This window comes from Taudactylus pleione, unplaced genomic scaffold (assembly GCF_031769625.1).
Source record: "Taudactylus pleione unplaced genomic scaffold, aTauple2 ptg000259l, whole genome shotgun sequence".
Taxonomy (NCBI): domain Eukaryota; kingdom Metazoa; phylum Chordata; class Amphibia; order Anura; family Myobatrachidae; genus Taudactylus; species Taudactylus pleione.
The window spans coordinates 4,374,430-4,394,321 of NW_028284661.1; the positions used below are offsets into that span (position 1 = coordinate 4,374,430).

Consider the following 19,892-nt stretch of genomic DNA (forward strand, 5'->3'; position numbering starts at 1 on the left):
AGAAAAGACCCCAAAAAAGGAAAAAATTACATAAAAATGGAGTGGCATTCCATTTTCAGTGATAGTTGTGTGTACTGGATGTTATATTGCTAAGGTTGTACTGTAATGTGGCATAATCCGAACTGGGCACTGCAATATGGTCTAATATGAACTGGAGGGTACTATAATGTTAAATAAAATGTACTAGGGCACTGTCTTGTGGCACTGTAATGTGGCACAATATGAAGTGGAGGCACTATATTGTGGCATAATATGAATTAGGAGCACTGTAATGTGGTATAATTTGAAATGGAGGACATCGTAATGTGGTACGATCTAAACTGGAGGAACTATAGTGTCGCTTAATGTGATCTGGGGGTACTGAAATGTGGAATAATGTGAACTGGGGACAATATGTCATAATGTGAATTGGGGGTACTGTATGGCATAATGTGTACTGGCAGCCCTACAATGTGACATAATGTAAACTAGGGCACTACTATGGGGTATAACATTAACTAGAGCACTACTATGGTTCATAAAATAATCTAGGGCACCACTATGGGGCATAACGTAAACTAGTGTACTACTATGCGTCAGAAAATTAACTAATGGTGTGTACACACGGTACAATTAAAATGGACGATATGAACGATAATAATTTTGATCATATGGTTAGCATTCATATCGTGCATTTTTCGGTGGCCAACGACCTGTGATGTGCGGGCACGTATGGACGATAACGATATCGTCTATCGCCCGTGTATGCAGGCCAACCTGGTCGATATCGATCAGGTTACTATAGGGACCATTGGCCATCTTTGGTGGGTTTGTGGTGTGCTGGATGATCAATATCGATCATCCAGCACACCTGGGACATTGTTCAATGATATCTATTTGTTATGCAGGCTGCCAGGAGTAGGGCAAGAGAGGATAGGGAGGTGGAGGCGAGGAATCCAGTTGGTGAGGATAGTGATCCAGTTGTTGAGGATACTGTTATGGAGAAGGCAGAGGGCCAGGTCTCCGATTCGGAGATTCTTTGAGCTGTTCAGGTGCGGAAATCCGAGGCAGCCAGCAGGAGAGATCAGTTGGCTGAAGCAGCAACAGGGATCTCACACAGACAGGAAGTGTTTTTAGTTTCACTTTCACTTTCTGCCTGTGAGGCTGACGCGAGCTACTGCAGAGTGCAGAGGAGAAGCCAGGCAACACCCGCGGAGCTGCTGACAGACCCGGCTCCACTACACAGGAAAAAGGTAAGAGCTAGAATAGGGGAGGCAGATACATTTGGGGAGTGGGGGCTGATGGCACTACTATGGGAGGGGGAAACAAAGACATATGGGGAGTAGGGGCTCGGGAGCCGATGACACTGCTATGGGGGAGGGAAGATATATACATATGGGGAGTGGGGGCTGATGGCACTGCTGTGGGAGGGTGAGACAAATACATGTGGAGTAGGGGCCCAGGGAGCTGATGAAACCTCTGTGGGAGAGGGGGAGGCAGATACATATGGGGAGTGGGGACTCAGGGAGCTGTTGATACTGCTATGGGGGAGGGAAGATATATACATATGGGGAGTGGGGCCTGATGGCACTGCTGTGGGAGGGTGAAACAAATAAATGGGGAGTAGGGGCTCAGGGAGCTGATGATACTGCTATAGGGGAGGGGGAGGCATATACATATGGGGAGTGGGGGCTGATGGCACTGCTATTGGCGAGTAAGACATGGGAAGTAGGGACTCAGGGAGCTGATGATACCGCTATGTGGGGGAGGAGGAAGCAGATATATGTGGGGATGTGGGGGCTGATGACCTGTTATGGGGGGGAGGTAAAGACAAGGGTGTGTGGGAGCTCAGGGCTGAGAATACTGCTATTGGGAGGAGGGCAGAAGGCAGAAACACATGGGGAGTGGGGGCTCAGAGTGTTTATGACACTGCTTTGGGGGGAAAGGGGGAGAGATATTGGGAGTGGGGCCCAGGGCAGTAGGACACTGCTCAGGTGGACTCCATCATCCACATTGATAAGCCATAGGGCCAGCGGTCATTCATACTAATTCCCAATACGGGCAGCAGGATTCCGATGTCGGTACATGACTACATCCCCTCTAAAGCCATGGGTGGGGATAATTGGGTGAGATTGTGTTGTGGACACTAATTTTTCCTGCTTTGGTCAGAATGTACAATAGCTGTGTCCATCACTATAGTAGCACAATGCAAAACTATGTGAGTCATGGTACTCTCCATAACTGAACAGTGCTTAAATGAGATTATGCTTTTTAAAACAAGTATTTTCTCAGCATTGTGACTATTTAGATATTTTATCTACAATTTAAAAGATATGAAGAAAGGAGAATAATTTGATATGTCCATAATATTTAACAAATCTACAATGGTCCTTCAAAGACAACATTGAGAGGTTTGACAGACATACTGATTGTCTTGTTGAGTGTCAGACATTCCTAAGCATTGCCAGAGACATCCTTCCTCTCAGATTAAGAATTCCACGTTCAGCTATGAAATAAAACAATGTAGGGCTTGTGCAAAGGTTCTGAGTAAACCTAAGGGAAAGGCAATCATTTGTTTTCTGCCATCACACAATGCAATCTGACCACTGCTTCAGAACCAATCAGTACATTGACCACACACGTGCATGATCAAATAACAATGATGATTTTTGATGACCATGAGAAAGATAAAGCTTTTCATGGGTAACTGCACAACACACATACCGTTTGACCCATTTTTCCTCCATACCTGTTCAAATCCGATTCAGTGATATTGGATATTGATCATATTCAGCGACTACTTTGAAACATAGAAACATAGAATTTGACGGCATATAAGAACCACTTGGCCCATCTAGTCTGCCCCATTTAGTTTGTGGACTTTGGGGTCCACGTATGATACAATGGATGGTAAATTAAGCCAAACTGACCAACCACAATTACACAACGGGCCTGATGCAGAGTGCTAACAAGATGGACATAAACTACGCAAAAAAATAGTGCATGCAAAAAATGCATATTTCCTTGCATATCCATACACATCTGAGAGGCATACAGATCCCATGGGTAGCATATGCACCTATTTTGCTACAAGTCACCATCATCGTGTATTTGCACCTGCTGAAAGGATAAGCCTAACAGCTAGTCTGAATAAGACGCATTTGCATGAACATGCCCTTACTGAACTTTGCCTATATGAATGCCTCTTCGGTCATAAAAATCAATCACATTTATAATGCGTCACTCTGCTATTGGGCATTTGCGTGGATTCACTTTCTGGACGTGTGTTCACTTTCTGGGCAGTGTGAAAATACAGTAAGTCACACCAAATGGTATTGTGCTCACTCATAAACCGCATGGGGTATATTTACTAAAGTTCAATTTTGATTTTTGAGTGATTTGACTGTCAATTTACATTCGATTTTGCATTTGGAGATTTACTAAAGGCAAAATCGAATGTCGAATCGAACCTAAATCCGAATTTCACTCAAATCCCACTCAAAATCGAACATCGGAAAAACATTGTACCTTTTACATAGACCAACACACAAGTCACCTATTTACGAATATTTGATTTGAAATTGAACACCAAATCGAACTTCAAATCTCCAATAAATTGAACTGCTTCATGTTTTTTATTTTAGCATGAGCAGGTCTGACTGACACAGATGCATGCACAGACCAGTGAGATCCATGCATGCATCTGTGAGTAAAATGCTTGTAGAGTGTTAATTTTAAAAAAATTATGTGGGGTCCCCACTAAAAGCACAACCAGCCCCAGCCTTTTCATAGCCAGTCCTGGTTGTGAAAATGCAGGGGACAAAGACATAGGCATCCCCTGTATTTAGCACAATCAGCCCTGGGCTAAGCGAGCCAGTCCTGGTTTTGGAAATACAGGGGACAAAATGAGAAGGTATTTGCCATAACCAGCACTGGACTCATTCTAGCGGGGGGGGTAATGCCACAGCCAGGGGAACCCTTTCACCGGGTCCCCTGGCCAAAGCATTACCCCTGACTGCTACTCAGCCCAGGTCGGGGATCCCTGGGGAGGTTGGACGTCCCAATAAAGGGGTCCCCCTCTCCAGGGCACCCCAGACTAGCGGTCAGGTTTAATGCTTTGGCCGGGGGACCCGGTGAAAGGGTTCCCCTTGCTGTGGCATTATTCCCCCACTAGAAAAAGTCCAGTGCTGGTTATGGAAAATACAGGGGACCGCTACTCATTTTGTCCCCTGTATTTCCACAGCCAGAATCGGCTCTGCAAAGCCTTGTGCTGGTTCTTAAAATACAGGGGACCCCTATGCATTTTATCCCCTGTATTTTCAGAACCAGGACAAGCTGTACAGAACCCAGGGCTGGTTATGCTTCTGGGGGGATGCACATAATTTTATTAAGTTTTTAATGTTATTTTTTAAATATACAGACAGAATCATGCACGCACAGTATCTCATGGATATATGCATGTTTCTGTGTTACTCTGACCTGCTCAGGATAAACTCGCTATCCTGAAGCTGGTCTATTGTTTTTGCGATTTCTCAAGCAATAATATGTGTGGGTGAAGCACTCGCACTCTATTACATTGCCCAAGTTCCATCTTGAGAATGGTAAAACATCTGGATGCGAGATGCTTTTTAGCAAGTTATAGTAAATCCCGAAAAATTTGAGTTTTACTATAGTCGCACCCTATTACATTTGTGAGTGTGTAATAAAAGCGAGTTTAGCGCTAAACTTGCATTTTTTACAAATTCGCACTCTATTACATTTGGAGCATTGTCTTTACCAGTAGAACTACAGGTCCCAGCAAGCCTCCCCCGCATGCTGGTACTTGGAGAACCACAAGTACCAGCATGTGGGGCATTAAAGGCCCGCTGGTACCTCTAGTTCACCTGTAAAGAAATGTTAAAATAAAGACAAGACACAATCACTGTGACAGTATAAGCTTATTACACACATACACACTCACACATACTCACCTACAATACCTGGACGGTACTCTTCTCCAAGTAGGCATCCATGGTTTTCTGAAAACAAGAAAACACGGAGCACAAACCACGAACTGTTCCGTCCTCTAAGGACGGTACTTCCTGAATGACAGAGCAGCCGCAGCATTTCTCTTCGAAATGCTGGGGCTGAGCGTTCATTGGTTGAGAGAGGTGAGCCTCCGCCTCTCTCAGCCAATTAACAGTTCCCATCATTGACTTCAATGGTGAGGACCGCAAGGTTACTAAAGGTTAGCTAGCGGCTCTCACCATTGAAGTCAATGGTGGGAGATGTTCATTGGCTGAGAGAGACGGAGGCATTTTACACAAAGATGCATGCATGGATCTCACTGATCTATGCATGCATCTGTGTCAATTAGACCTGCTCATGCTAAAAATGAAAGCATGAAGCAGGTTTATTACTTTGAGGATTTGAGGTTCGATTTTGAGTGGGATTTGATGTTCGATTTGCACATGAGCATGCAAAATCGAACATCAAATCACTGTTCAAAATGGAACCAAATCGAATTTGATTTAGAAAGGCCTTTTAAAACCGAATTTTAGAAAATGTGGGATTTGATGAGGGATTTGTACATTCGATTTGATTCAATTTGAGGTGAGCTAAATCGAACATTAGATCGAATGTAAAATCAAACTTTGATAAATATACCCCCATGTATGTTGTTTACATTACTGACATTATTGAACACTGTTGTGGATCAGAGTTAAACTCATTATATGATTAGGAACTGAGTGCCTTACCTCTTGATTGGCTGTTGTCAGCTTGTTGGTCAGTTCTTCCTTGAGATTTTCAAATTGTTGCATCAATTGATTCTTCTCTTCTTCCAAACCCAGTTTCTCCTTTTCATATTGGTGCTGAAGTTCCTGTGTAGAGTCACATATGTGAGCAAAATACTATTTACAGATCAGACTCTTCTTTTTGTCATTTTAGCAAATGTCGTGGCACAATGCTGTGGTTAACCAAAGTACAGTATGAATGAAAGGAAAGACTATAGAATAGTGATGTCAGCTTTCTCATGCCTGATATATTGGAAATGTTGTAAAGTAACAATGTATCACCTTAATGCTTTGCTTAGAAATATATGTATAAAAGGTAATTCAATCAGAATTACATATGTGTTTTATGAATTATTTCAATAATACATGCTTAATGAAAAGGCAATGCAGACCTCTTGGTCAGTCAATGTATTTCTCTGCATCTGGTATATCATTGAAAATTGGAGCATACTAAATGGATAAAATCCAATGTGATCACTGTTTACCTGAAACTAGGGATGAGTGGGTTCGGTTCTCAGAGAACCGAAACCACTAGAATTTCGGATCTCCCCGCTTGCCCCGGATCCCTCACCCGAGACAAAATCTCACAATCCCGCTGTCGGGTCGTGAGGTTTTGTATTGAGCAGGCTTAATGCTGATTGGCTGAGAGTCACGGCTCTCAGCCAATCAGCGTTAAGCAAAATGTGCACACAGTCAGGAAGCAAAAGAAGATGGCGCCTGCCATCCCACGCTGCCTGACACCGCCGGCACCCCCCACTGGCAGCATTCCCCACTGCCGACACCACCGCTGCCGACACTGCCGGCACCCCAGCACTAGTGCCCCACGTGCTGAGGACACCGTCAGCGACCCCAACACTGACGACACTGTTAGCACACATGCACTGAGGACACCGCTGGCACCCCTGCTCTGCCGACACTGCTGTCAAAGTAAGTGCACTATTGGTGTATCCAAGCCACACTGTATAACACACTGTATCTGTGTTTGAAATTGGAAGCTGAACTGCCACATGTTAGTGTTGCCCACTGTGTCCCTTAGCTTAGTCAGCCAGCTAGCTGGATGCAACCCTTTAGCCTTAACTAGATGAAAAAAATTATAATGTGAGGTGGTCAAAATTGATTGGAAATGACTGGAAATAAATGTTGTTGAGGTTATTAATACTGTTGGAACAAAAAAAGGCCCATTTTATGTGATTTTAGCTGTTTTTTTTGATTTTTTAAGAACAAGTCCAGATCCAAAACCAAAACCCGAAAGCAAAACACGGAGGTGAGGTTTTGGCAAAACCAATCCAGAGCCAAAACCAGGGGAGATCCAGATCCAAAACCAAAACATGGGGGTCGGCGCACATCCCTAGTTTAAACCCATTTGCTGTAATGGTGACATTTACATCATGATATCACACAGAAATTCAGGCTCTGTGGGTTTATTTATAATAAATTATTTGATTTTCAAAGGGGAAGTAAGATTTTTTTTTATTTGATCAATAGTTGTTGAAATCTCTACTTTGACATGTTATTATTTTGATGCCACTTTATTACCTTGTGCCTAAAACCAGCAATAATTGTCTGCAGACTACACAACAAGAACCAGGGGGGGGGGGGGGGGGGTCAGAATCTATTGAATCTTTTATTATGAGTTTGACTTTTACAGATTACAGCCAATAAGATAACATTTAGGAATTCTGCTGCAACCAATTTGTCCATGAATTATGAATGAAACCATTTAGAGGCTGTAAAATAAACATTTCACTGTTAGCTTAGAAGCAGCGGCATTGAATTAAGTGTTGTGTCTGTCTTCACTATGACTCACCATCTGTAGCCTCTTCTTCTCCTTATTTGCAGAGCAGTGTGTTGCCTCCAGCACTGCTTGATGTTTCCATGACATCTCCTCTAACGTCTTTGCATGAACCTCTTTTAGCTGTACCGTCTCCTCCTCAAATTTGATGCGCAGGTTAATCAGCTCTTTCTCGTAGCATTCGCGTTGGGTCTGCTTTGCTTCATTGATTTTCTGCAAAGAATGAGACAAGACAAAAACATTATAATATTGCTCTTCCATACATCAATCTTTAGACTCATCAATCAGCCTTGAAAAAGTTACATATATTATTTTTCATAGTTATTTACTTGAATTCATAGATCTATCATTTAAACTTCTTTTCTATGACTTGCCATACATGATTTATTACCAGAAATACACAGAAAACAGAGCTGTGGGTATATGAAACCAATTGTTAAACTATTATTAGAAGTGTGCCAATATATATGTAAAATTGAAGGCATTTGTTTATGTCTAAAAATAGAATAGAAGTCTAGACAGCCAACAAAGAAAAGTGTTTGCTGCTGGAATGTACATTGTGTAAATGCACAATGATTAAAGTTCAAAGAAGATAAATCAATACACTGTTAAAAACAATCACTGTAACAGCAAGTGTTCAGATCTTTTTCAGAGAAAAAATGTATATAGGTTTCCATTATAGCGTTCATAAAATATATAAGTGTAAGCAGCCCTGGCTCACGCTTGGAGTCCTGAAGCAGTAAAACAAATAGATTTTTGTACATGCACACTTTGTAGGTCAAGTAGGGGCACATCCAATTAGCTGCATTAACCCTATTTGTTAGTTAGCACAGTCAGGCGCAAGGTTTTCGGTATTCAATTAAAAGTGCAGATTTAGCTGCAGTAATTTTCAACAGGATTTAACACAGCTTTTTACTTGCAGCCCCAGAGCAGGTGCAAAGCCGGGGAAAATCCATATTTTAAGGTAGAAATGCAGGTACTTGGGGCCTGATTCATCACGGATCGCAACTGCAGCAGCGTACGCAGATCGCCTGATGGTGCGTACTGCGCATGCATCGCAGTGTGCGTACACCGGGCAGTATTGCGATTGCAGATTCAAAGCCATCGCAGAGTGAGGGACGGGACTTCAGCATTTGGAGGTGGTGATCAGGGAGTGATTGGAGAAACGCAGGCGTGCCTGTCCGTTTGAACGCAATTTCCTAAGCGTGCAAAAATTAGCCACTGTGACGGCATTCATAACTTGAGTACTCTCTGCGTTCGATGAGTTGCAATTTCTGAGACGGGTCAGACCTGCTGTAATTCTGCGTGAGGGTCCGATGTTACTCAATGTTACCGATGTATACGCAGGACTGTGAGGTCTTACAGATGTGAGAAAGCGGTAGTGGGCGTCTCTATGCTGGGTGAGCAGTTGCAAACATTAGCATATTTTCACAGCAGAATTGCGTGCATAATCGCAGCTGCGATTGCAATAGCGATCCGTAAAGAATCAGGCCCTTGGTTCAGAACCACTGGGACACCGCCTCTAATGATTAATTAGGCAATTAGAAGTTTTTAAGAAGTTTAATGTGGCTAATAATTACAATTATATTTGGGGTGATATTCTGTATAGTGCAGAATAGTGGGTTAAAAGTTGTGGGACAGGTACATGGTGTGTTGTATGGATGGGACATGGATATATGGTGTGTTGTAAGGGTGGGACAGGTATATGGTGTGTTGTATGGATGGGACAGGTATATGGTGTGTTGTATGGATGGGACAGGTATATGGTATGTAGCATGTATGGGACAGGTATATGGTGTGTTGTATGGATGGGAGAGGCATATGGTGTGTTGTATGGATGGGACAGGTATATGGTGTATTGTATGGATGGGACAGGTTTATGGTGTGTTGTATGGATGGGACAGGTTTATGGTGTGTTGTATGGATGGGACAAGTACATGGTGTGTTGTATGGATGGGACAGGTTTATGGTGTGTTGTATGGATAGGACAGGTATATGGTGTGTTGTATGGATGGGACAGGTTTATGGTGTGTTGTATGGATTGGACAGGTACATGGTGTGTTGTATGGATGGGACAGGTACATGGTGTGTGGTATGGATGGGACAGGTACATGGTGTGTAGCATGGATGGGACAGGTATATGGTGTGTTGTATGGATGGGACAGGTATATGGTGTGTTGTATGGATGGGACAGGTATATGGTGTGTTGTGTGGATGGGACAGGTTTATGGTGTGCTGTATGGATGGGACAGGTATATGGTGTATTGTATGGATGGGACAGGTATATGGTGTGTTGTATGGATGGGACAGGTATATGGTGTGTTGTATGGATGGGACAGGTATATGGTGTGTTGTATGGATGGGACAGGTATATGGTGTGTTGTATGGATGGGACAGGTATATGGTGTGTTGTATGGATGGGACAGGTATATGGTGTGTTGTATGGATGGGACAGGTATATGGTGTGTTGTATGGATGGGACAGGTAACTGCAGGAGTGAGTAACAGGTATCTTTTAACCAATTTTTAAAGTGGCTTAAAATGACTCAAAAATCACCTTACATGCATTTCTATGCACTCCAAATTTAACTATAGCATTTACGTGCTAAAAAAAAACACATGCTTTCTATTATTCTTTCACCGTTGTTAACAATGGGAACATCAACCATTTGAAACCTTTTAAGAGCGCCAAATATTTTGATTTTGCCCAGTAATAGATCTATAATGTTATCCAATATTTGTTTGCAGTTTTTTAGGGTACAGGCTGATTTCCTCATTTTTTTTACATAATTAACGCTGCTAGTAACATAAAAAATGACAGCGCAAGTTATTCTTTAAATTGGATGGTGCGCTAATCGGAAATTGGATACGATAGGCACGTTAATTTCAGCCACAAAAATCTTGCAGCTAATTGGACATGCCCCATAGAGTTGGTTGCAAACAGAGTCGTAACTAGACTTTTTGGTGCCCTGTGCCAGAAAGAGCATTGGCGCCCCCCTAATTTTTCAAAGGGATATTTAGCACCCAAAAAAGGGCCATGGCCTCATGGGGAAGGGCCAGGGAAGAGATAGGAGAGACCAGGAGATGCTGGGGATGAAATAAGAGGAAGCTACAAGCAAGAATGATAATAAACAGAAATTTGACAGGCCCAAACAACGCCCCCTGACCTGTGGTGCCCTGTGCGATGGCACCGGCCACACTACCCTAGCTACGGCCCTGGTTGCAAACCCTGTTTTTAAGCTTAAGATCGGCTTTTTCATACTACGTATACGCATGTGCCTTAAGATGCAGAACTGTGGATTGAAGTGGCCTGTAAATGTAGACCAGACACAGTAAACCTGCTTTTTATTCAGAGGTAAAGACAGCCACAAATATGCCTGCACGTGATATTTCTTTTGCAGTTTCTCTATCCCAGAAGCAAACACCTTTGCAACCAACTCCAAAAAACAAAAAGTGATGCCATCCCCAGCACTCATACTTTGGGTTGGATAGGGCAGGATGAACAGCATGGAGTTTTCTTTGGGGATTGGCGTGCAAAAAAAAAAAAGGACCCGCCCCCTTTCCCTAGGGAAAGTGTTATAACAATTAGGCGCTTCCCAACACTCGCGCTGCTTCTCTTTGATTGTTTAAAGTGTGAAAATGCTTCCATGATATTTTTTGTGAGATTTTCATATATAGAATCATACATGGAATTTAACCACAATTAACTATATTGATGAAAAATATGAATGAACTACAGCCTAACCTAGTGCTGGTTGTAGCCTTTGCAGGGGGACACCATGCCTTTTAGCCTATACTGTAAGTGCTTTGGGGTGGAGGCAAATGTTTTTTTTTTTAATTATAAAAACACTATTTATCATCATTAGGCTGATGATTATGATTGCTGTAAACAATGATACTTTTAAATGTATAAAAATTTGGCACTTCTACAGTCATTGGTATCTAGTTGTACTGTTCTATAAGCTTGGATTTTATTTTCCTGAAATACATAAAAATAGAGAAGGAAATCATGGAGAAGTTTAAGCTAAGGCAATCTATATATTGACAATCACTTACAGGGCAAAGCGGAGACATAATCAAGATTTCACAATTTGCTTTTGCATATGTCACCCAGATAACTACTTTGCCAGCAAAAACAAAGGGGCATATGTAATAATTAAAAATACAGGAATTCTCCCCGGAATTACGCCAGTTCCTGCATCTCAAAGGCTATTACATAAGCTCAGTAGCTCTTAATTCAAACCAGCAGCAAATATGAAGTTCATGAGGAAGGGGGATCAAAAGCCACTTTGGAGTAGATTTAATAAAGCTTCCAAAAATGAAATTGGTGAAGTTTCCAATCAGATTCTCTCTTTATTGCATCCTAGAAAATGATAGACATATTCTGATTGGTTGCTATGGGTAACACCTCCACTTTTCATTTTAAGAAGCTTTAAAAAAAATCTACCACAGTGTATTTAAAAAAAAAAGAAGGTATTTTAGTAGGAGAGAGAGTGTCTATTTGAGTGCTGGATGATTGGAGACCTAGGGATCTGCCCACTGAAGGTATGTAAAACTGTGTGGTTTATTACATTTTCAGTAACCATCCAAAACCCAGGTTTGAGGTTCGCAGTGTTATAGGGGATTAACAGCAATAGGACCTACCTTGTTAACTACTGTGGCTGGTGAAATACATTGACATTATACAAGACTTTAAACAAAAGTGTTCTACCGAATAATACAGAAAATGCCATGGAGACTCCTGTGTGTATGGAGAAGGTGATAGTGACAGATGATGGTGGTGAATAAAATCGAAAAAGGGAGCTTGAAAATAGTAGTATAAATATAGGTTGGCACTCCCACTGTGACTACATCTCTGTGGTTATATACCAGAGATTATTTAGTTTGCCGGCAGACGGGATGCCGGCTGTTGAAATCTCGGCGTCAGAAGCTCGACCCGGGACTAAACATAGGCATTGAAATCCAGACGCCAGTTTAGATCCTGACACCGGAATCCCAACAGCTGCCATCACGATCGGAAGTACACCGGGGTGTCTTAGCTGTTAGCCGCGCGGGGGGGGGGGAGCGGGTTACGGTAAGACACCACTGGCGGGGTTATGTACCACTGGCTGGGGGGTTAGGCACTAAGGGGGGAAGGTTAGGTTTAGGCACCAAGGGATGAGTGTTAGGTTTAGGCACTAACGGGGAGGGTTTGGGTGCGGGGTGGGGAGGGTTATTAGTGTGGAAGAAGGGAGGGTTAGGGGGAGAAGGGGGGAGGGTTAGTATATTTAAGCAACCCCTGTCACGATACTGAGCATCGGGATGCCGCTGTCGGCATTTTGACAGCTGGCTCTGGCTCCCGCAGATGTTGCCTCACTCTGACTGGATCTAACTAGATCCAGCAGGTGTGCAGGGCAGGCTCCTCACATCATGACGTCACCCGGGCAATGCATCACTGGGATCGCTGCAGAGACCAGCGATCCCAGTTCCAGGGGGGTAGCTGTATTTTACAAACAAAGGAGCCGCATGCGGCTCGAGAGCCACAGGTTGGCCACCGCTGCCCTAGAAGCCATGTAGGGCTGCTCGAAAGGCAGAGCAGTGGCTTCCACAGTAAGTCGCTCTATGCTAATGGCAGCCCAGACTGGCAGTACCAGGGGGTGAAAGCACCTCCCCCCGGGATTTGCCTGCCCTGTGCGTGACTGGCAGGTTGCGCTTCCGATGGGAAGATACTGCCGGTCACAGTGTAGACAGTACAGTTACGGCTGCAACTGGCTCAATGAAATAGCAAGTTTTACTGGGGAAGGGGGGGCTGGAGACAGATAAAAGACTCATGTTACCATAACAGATTAGATCAATGTACTATTTCCCAAAACAGAAGGGCTTCAGACTGGGACATCGCCAATAGACGTGGGCAAAGATACTATTTGGGTCCATTGATGCCAACATAAATTTGAGCAGATTAGAGAAAAAACATGTATCCTGGATAGGACCATGTACCATCTAAAGTACAGTTTACATGCATTTTCCTGGGTGCAGATGCATATCAAACGCTTCAAAGATGTTGCAGGATTATGTCTTTTCATCAAGGTCAATTGGCTCCCGACAATAATTTCTCAGGGAAGGAGAATGTATTCAAATGCTTGTAAACTGTCAAAATTAGCATTTTGAAAGGGGATGAAATGCTTCCAATGTTGAGATCTAGAGGAACTATGTTGGCTTCTAGAGTGATAGAAATGTTCAAATAAATTGCTAATTTACAATAGATTGTAAATCAAAAAGTCAGGCAAGTTTCCAAGCAATGTGAAGTCTTCCAAGAATCTAATTTTGTCTTTGAGCAAGGCGAAGGTGATAGATCTTGTAGCCATACATGTGCATATTGCAGATTGTTTATTTTTAAGAATGCAGAACCTAAAATCTTAGTGGTACATATCATACGTAATTAGAGGTTAAAAACACATTCAAGTCAGCAAATTGTATTTGGACCCAGAATCAGTCCCCACAGAGAGAATGCATTCGGACACACTGGGGCTAATGCAGAATTTAACAGCTTGTTCATGTAGTCTATCTTGTGTGACTTCAATGCTCACAAAATTAACACATGCAAATGTGGCTATACAGAGTTATATTCAATTGTGGTGCATCGATTCTTATGACAGAAGAGGTGGAACTACTGTAGGTTTGGAAGAACGTTTCTCGTATAGTCAAAGTCCAGAGAGAGCGTTTTCTCACAATTGGGGGTATGCAGGCCTTGAATGTAAGTGAAAATACTCCTTTTTTGGAAGCAAATCTTTTGCATCTAGTAAGGAAGATGTATGTTATAATGATGACTATGGGCTCTATTTACTACAATCCTCATTTAAAATGCGGTTGTAGTGTAATATTACCGACAGAATTCACATTGCGAATTCAGGCAATATCACAGGGATTTATTAAAAATCCCTTGCAGGGACAGAGCTTGCGATTAAGCTCTGTCCCTGCGAATCCCCTCTGCAGCCTTATCACTATTTTTCAGAAAAAATACAGTAACAAGCTGCTGCGCATGCCAACTGGCCACCGCTGACCAAGCCCCCTCTCGTGCCCCACCCCCCAGCGACGCCCCCCGAACTTCTGCCTCCCTCGGTCCAGTCATCGGTGCTCCGGTGATGTCCTCCTGAGCTCCGGTCAGCTGGTCTCCCATCCTGCACTGTGACCCGGTCAGCATACCGGGTCACAGTGCAGGATGAGTGAATCAGCTGACCGGAGCCCAGGAGGACATCGCCGGAGCCACGATCACTCAAGTTTTTCTTTTACTTTTTTTTAATTAGCTCTGCTCTGCTCTGCCTGTTAGAGCAGAGCAGGAGTCCGGTAACTGGGGGAGACCCTGGATAACGCCATCTCCAGGTGGCGTTATTATCACAGGGCTTCCCCCGGGTATTTTTTCACATTTTATTTTTAGTAACTTTGGCCAGATCACATTTCCCATTATAATTATGGGAAATGTAATCGGATTACTAAAAATATGTGATAATTAGGGTTTGGAGTAGAATTTTACGAATTATACTCCAATTGCCCTTTAGTAAATGTAGGTGTGAAAACACCCTTTTTGACTTTATTTTAGTAAAAATAATGTTAATAAATAGAGCCCTATAACTTGTAACAAAGCAGGCACATACACTACAGGTGCAGATGTGGTCCCATCCCGAGATGTCTACAGCCCACTGGTGTATCCACACCACACAACTTGAATACATGTACTTACTTCTCCAGAGTCCTGCATCGTCAGTGCTGCAAAATCACTGGGAAAAATGACATAGCAGTCATTTTCCTGGCAATTTGCTCATGGAAAATGGGCGGCACTATATTCTTGAAGACCTCCGCATGTGCAGTAGACTCTGGCAGAGCGTTAGAGTCTACTTCTTGCAATGGCGGCTAGAAAGGAGGAGGCCAGGACAGAGACTGCACACGGGCCCCCTCCTCTCTTGATACGCCTCTGTTACAACCACGCATATAAGTGAATACATGCCTCTTTTCCTTGCATGGTTATATTGAGAAATGTACGACCTATTTGTTTTCAACTGCACATTGGCCCCTGTCACAAACCGCCGCTGCGTCTTGTCTGACAACAGTGCTCCGGGCAGCTCTCTCAGACCTGTTGCTATGAGACAAGGATGCTGGCCTGCTTCTCGTGAGGTCCTCCTACCTGGCCACTCCGTCATCTCCGCTCTGCTCAGATTGGATCCTTCTCCTTTTTCTTCCTTGCTAGTTCTCGGCTTGGATGTCGGTGATAGCGTTCAGTACGTGCCTTCCGGTTCCTGTGTGTGGAGACCTTCCTCGTGTTGTGTTCCAGTTCCTCCTGTCCAGCGTGTATGTCAGTGTTCTCAGCCGCACTGCAGTGTCTGAGTGGACTATTAGTTATTTACTTCACAACAGTCTCAGCCGCACTGCTGCATCTGAAGTGGACTTTTATTTTTTATATTTCAGCAGTCTCAATCGCACTGCAGCGTTTGAGTGAACTTTTGTTATGAACTTCATTTCATTTCATTTCAGTCTCAACCGTACAACAGAGTCTGAGTGCCACAGTTTGGCAAAAGACTCTCACGACTGTCTCAGTAGCAACTCGGCCGCACCTCTGCCAAGTACACGTCAGCCCTCAAGGCTGCAACTTGGTCTCAAGGCTGCACCTCAGCCAACTACACATCAGTTCCCAAAGCTGCAACTTGGCCACAAGGCCGCACCTCAGCCAAGTACACATCAGCCCTCAAGGTTGCAACTCGGCCCCAAGGCCGCACTTCAGCCAAGTACACATCAGCTCTCAAGGCCACACCTCAACCAAGTATACATCCGCTCTCAAAGCTGCAACTTGGCCACAAGGCCGCATCTCAGCCAAGTGCACATCAACCCTCAAGGCTGCAGATCGATCACAAGGCTGCACCTCAGCCAAGATTACATCAGCTCTCAAAGCTGCAACTTGGCCACAAGGCCACACTTCAGCCAAGTACACATCAGTCCTCAAGGCTGCAGCTCGGCCCCAAGGCCATACCTCAGCCAAATACACATCAGCTCTCAAGGCTGCAACTCTGCCCCAAGTCCGCACCTCAGTCAAGTACACGTCGGCCCTCAAAGCTACTCCAGATTCTGATAAACCACTGTCGCAACTCCTGGTCTCTAACGACTATATCTATCTTGTAGCAGAAAGAGTTACTCTGGGGATCATAACAGCCCCACTGCGTCAAAAGGGCAAACAAGTAGTATCTTTTAAACCAGGAACACTTTCCCCACTGCCTCTTCTATAGTGATGCAAAGTCCTCAATCTCACCTTTGACCTCTTTCCCACACATAAAGGACAAGATCATATAAAAATAGTATTTAAAAATGTGTTCTTGTTCTAGAACCCTTTGCTTTAAATAGTTATGTATTCATATCATAATAAACTTTGCATGTAAAGACTAAAAGAACATTGATGCAGTTCTTTTACAGTAGGCCTAGATTTCTCTCCTTTTGTGTTTTGTTATAAGCCCCTCAGGCCATTTTTTCACACAGTAGTGCCCGCAATTAACATTATGCCACACAGTTGTACCGGTAATCCACATTTTTTCACACAGTACCGCCTGTAATTGACATAATGCCATACAGTAGTGCCTGTAATACCCCTTTCACACTATAGTCAACACCCACAAACGGCACTTCCTGTCAATCACTCTGCGATGGGTCCTAGTAGTCACTGCAGTCCCATCACAGTGGCTAGTTTGTGCACGCGCACTGTAATGCATTCGCATGCGCAGTATGCAACAATCGGCCAATTATGTACATATTAGCAACTGCGATCCTTGCTGAATCAGGCCCATAGTGGAAAAGTATTAGCAAAATTACTATACAATGTGTCTGATACAGCACAATTAGCAAAAATATACCCAGATCAGCCGATTGTTGCGTACCGCACATACAGCACACTGCACGTGAGCGCAATCGCACTGTGATTCCGCACGAAGACAGGAATCCATCACAGAGTGAGTGACAGGCCTTGAGCGTTTGGGCGGTGGTGACGGGGGAGTGGTTGGGGAAACGCAGGCGTGCCTGTCCGTTGCATGGGCGTGCATAAATTAACCACTGCGATTGTATACGCAGCTGCGTGTGACGAGACTTGCAGTTTCTGAGACGGGTCAGATCTACTGTAATTGTGCGTGACGGGCCGATGTTCTCTGATAGTAACAATGCATACCCAGGACTGTAAGGTATTACAGATGTGAGAAAGCAGCAGTGGGCGTCTCTATGCTGGCTGAGTACTGGCAGACATTAGCATATTTTAGCAGGTGCACTGTGTGCGATTACAGAGCTGCGATCGCAATTGCGGTCTATGCTGAATCAGGCCCAGTATCCACTGTAGGTAGCACAAAAAGCCAGCTGCATACTGAGTTATATAGGAAGGGACACCAGCAGTAGACAAAGAGAGGTGATGATTTGAAATTCAGAGTTCTATTTATGCCACACAGACTATACTCATACCCCCCCCCCCCCCCCCGTGGCCGCTGACTCATCCGGCACCCCCCACAGTTACACTTGAAACCCCTGCAGCGTGGGAGGGCCGTGGCGTGATTCGCGCTGGGTCGTGTCATCATGGCCCTGCCCCCTGCTTCATAATGCTGTTAATTTCGGCACTGTGAAGAAGGGGCAGTGCCACGATGACGTGATCGTGTTGTGACGACCCATGCTCCGCCCCCAATGGAGCATCATGGCCGCGTCATGCCCCCTTTCAGATGCGACATGCCCCCCCGCCGTGGAAGCCTGACAGCTCCCTCCCGTAAGGAGGGAGAAAAAGTAGGCAAGTGTGACCATACTGTGTTTAGTTCTGGAGGCAGGAGCATACAAATTAAGCAAAATGTAATAAAGTGCTGTAATGGCTTTTTTTTATTATTATTTATTAATTGATGATTATTGTAGACTTAAGGATCTTACTATTTATAGCTTAAGATGAAAATGAGATAAAATAGACATGTGAGAATCGTTCAGTGGAAGAGAATTGCTAGAGCAAGAAGCAATGCAGCAAAGCTCGGAAAGTAATCTCTACTGTTTTGAGAAAACAGATTGTTTTAGGGGTAAATTTATTAAAGTGAGAGTTTCTAGAAGTGAATATGTTGCCTATAGCAACCAATCAGATTCTAGCTATTATCTTCTGAAAGGTACAAGTTAAATGTTAAGTAGAATTTGATAGGTTGCTAAGAACAACATCTTCACTTCTAAATAACTCTCACTTTAGTAAATTTACCCCTTAGTGTAGTTTCTGGGGAAATTGACATAAAGGGAAATGGAAAACTTTTTTGCTTCTCAAAAACAGACAGTGGGCCTGATTCAGCAAGGAACGCAGTTGCTAATACGCACGCAATCAACTGATTGGTGCGTACTGCTCATGCGAATGCATCGCAGTGCGCATTCCCGAACTAGCCATTGCGATCGGGACTGCGATTGCAGCAGCTACCCAGACCCATCACAGAGTGATTGACAGGAAGTGCCATTTATAGGTGGTAACGGGGGAGGTGGTTGGCCAAACGCCAGCGTGCCAGTGCGTTTGAATGCCGTGGCATGGGCGAGCATAAATTATCCACTGCGATGCCCTGGAAGTTAGCAATTTCTGAGTAAGGTCAGGGCTTGTGTAAGTTTGTGTGAGGCTGCAATGGTACTTGATCGTACCGATGGTTTTGAAGTCTTGCTAAACATTAAGGATGTGTGTAAGGTAAAGTGGGCATCCTTACGTAGTACAGTGGCGGCATTGCGATCGCAAAGGATTAGCATACTATCGCAGTTGAACCGTGTGCATAATTGCTATTGCATTAGCAGATGTGTTCCGTAGTGAATTAGGCCCTATGTCCTTATTTTAAAGAACACAGGACCTTGGGGGTCATTCAGAGTCGGTCATAAGCGCTGAGCGCTCGCAACCGACTCGATGTTGCCCCACTGGGCATGCGCACGACGGAGCCCGCACCAAAGGGGGCGAGCTGTCGATGGTGAGTGACAGCTTGCCCCGTTTGGGAGGCGGGCAGGGGGCGTGCCTGCCCAAATGGAGGCGTTCCCGCCGGAACGCTTGCCGTTTGGGGGCGGCCCCACTGACATCATTGCTGATGTCAGTGGGGAGCTTCCTGCTCGATCAGAGCATGAAGCTCCCTGGGGCTTACAAGTGCCCAGACCCAACCTTAGGGTCTGGTCGTAACCCCATGTCGGTCGCTAGAGCTGTGGGTGTTAACCCACAGCTTAGCGATCGACAAGGAGGCGGTCGTTCAGGATGCAAGCGGCCGTCCTGATTCAGTGCGACCACTTGCACCTAACGACCGCCTCTGAATGAGGTCCCTTATGCTGTATAAGGACTATGCCAGTTTGTATAGTATAAATAGATACATG

At 44.3% G+C, this 19,892-nt stretch overlaps 1 protein-coding gene across 6 annotated transcripts in view; it reads right to left on the reverse strand.

Annotated features, from left to right (window-relative positions):
• The window catches only part of FAM184A (family with sequence similarity 184 member A), a 350,858-nt gene that overhangs the window by 90,073 nt on the left and 240,893 nt on the right, over nt 1-19,892 (reverse strand). For all 6 annotated transcript variants that reach the window (XM_088480987.1, XM_088480985.1, XM_088480982.1 and 3 more), the window contains exons 5-6: nt 7,561-7,758; nt 5,718-5,840 (exon numbers count right to left, since the gene is read on the reverse strand). In XM_088480987.1, coding sequence (XP_088337113.1) covers nt 5,718-5,840; nt 7,561-7,758 — 321 coding nt within the window. The remainder of the gene's footprint in view (nt 1-5,717; nt 5,841-7,560; nt 7,759-19,892) is intronic.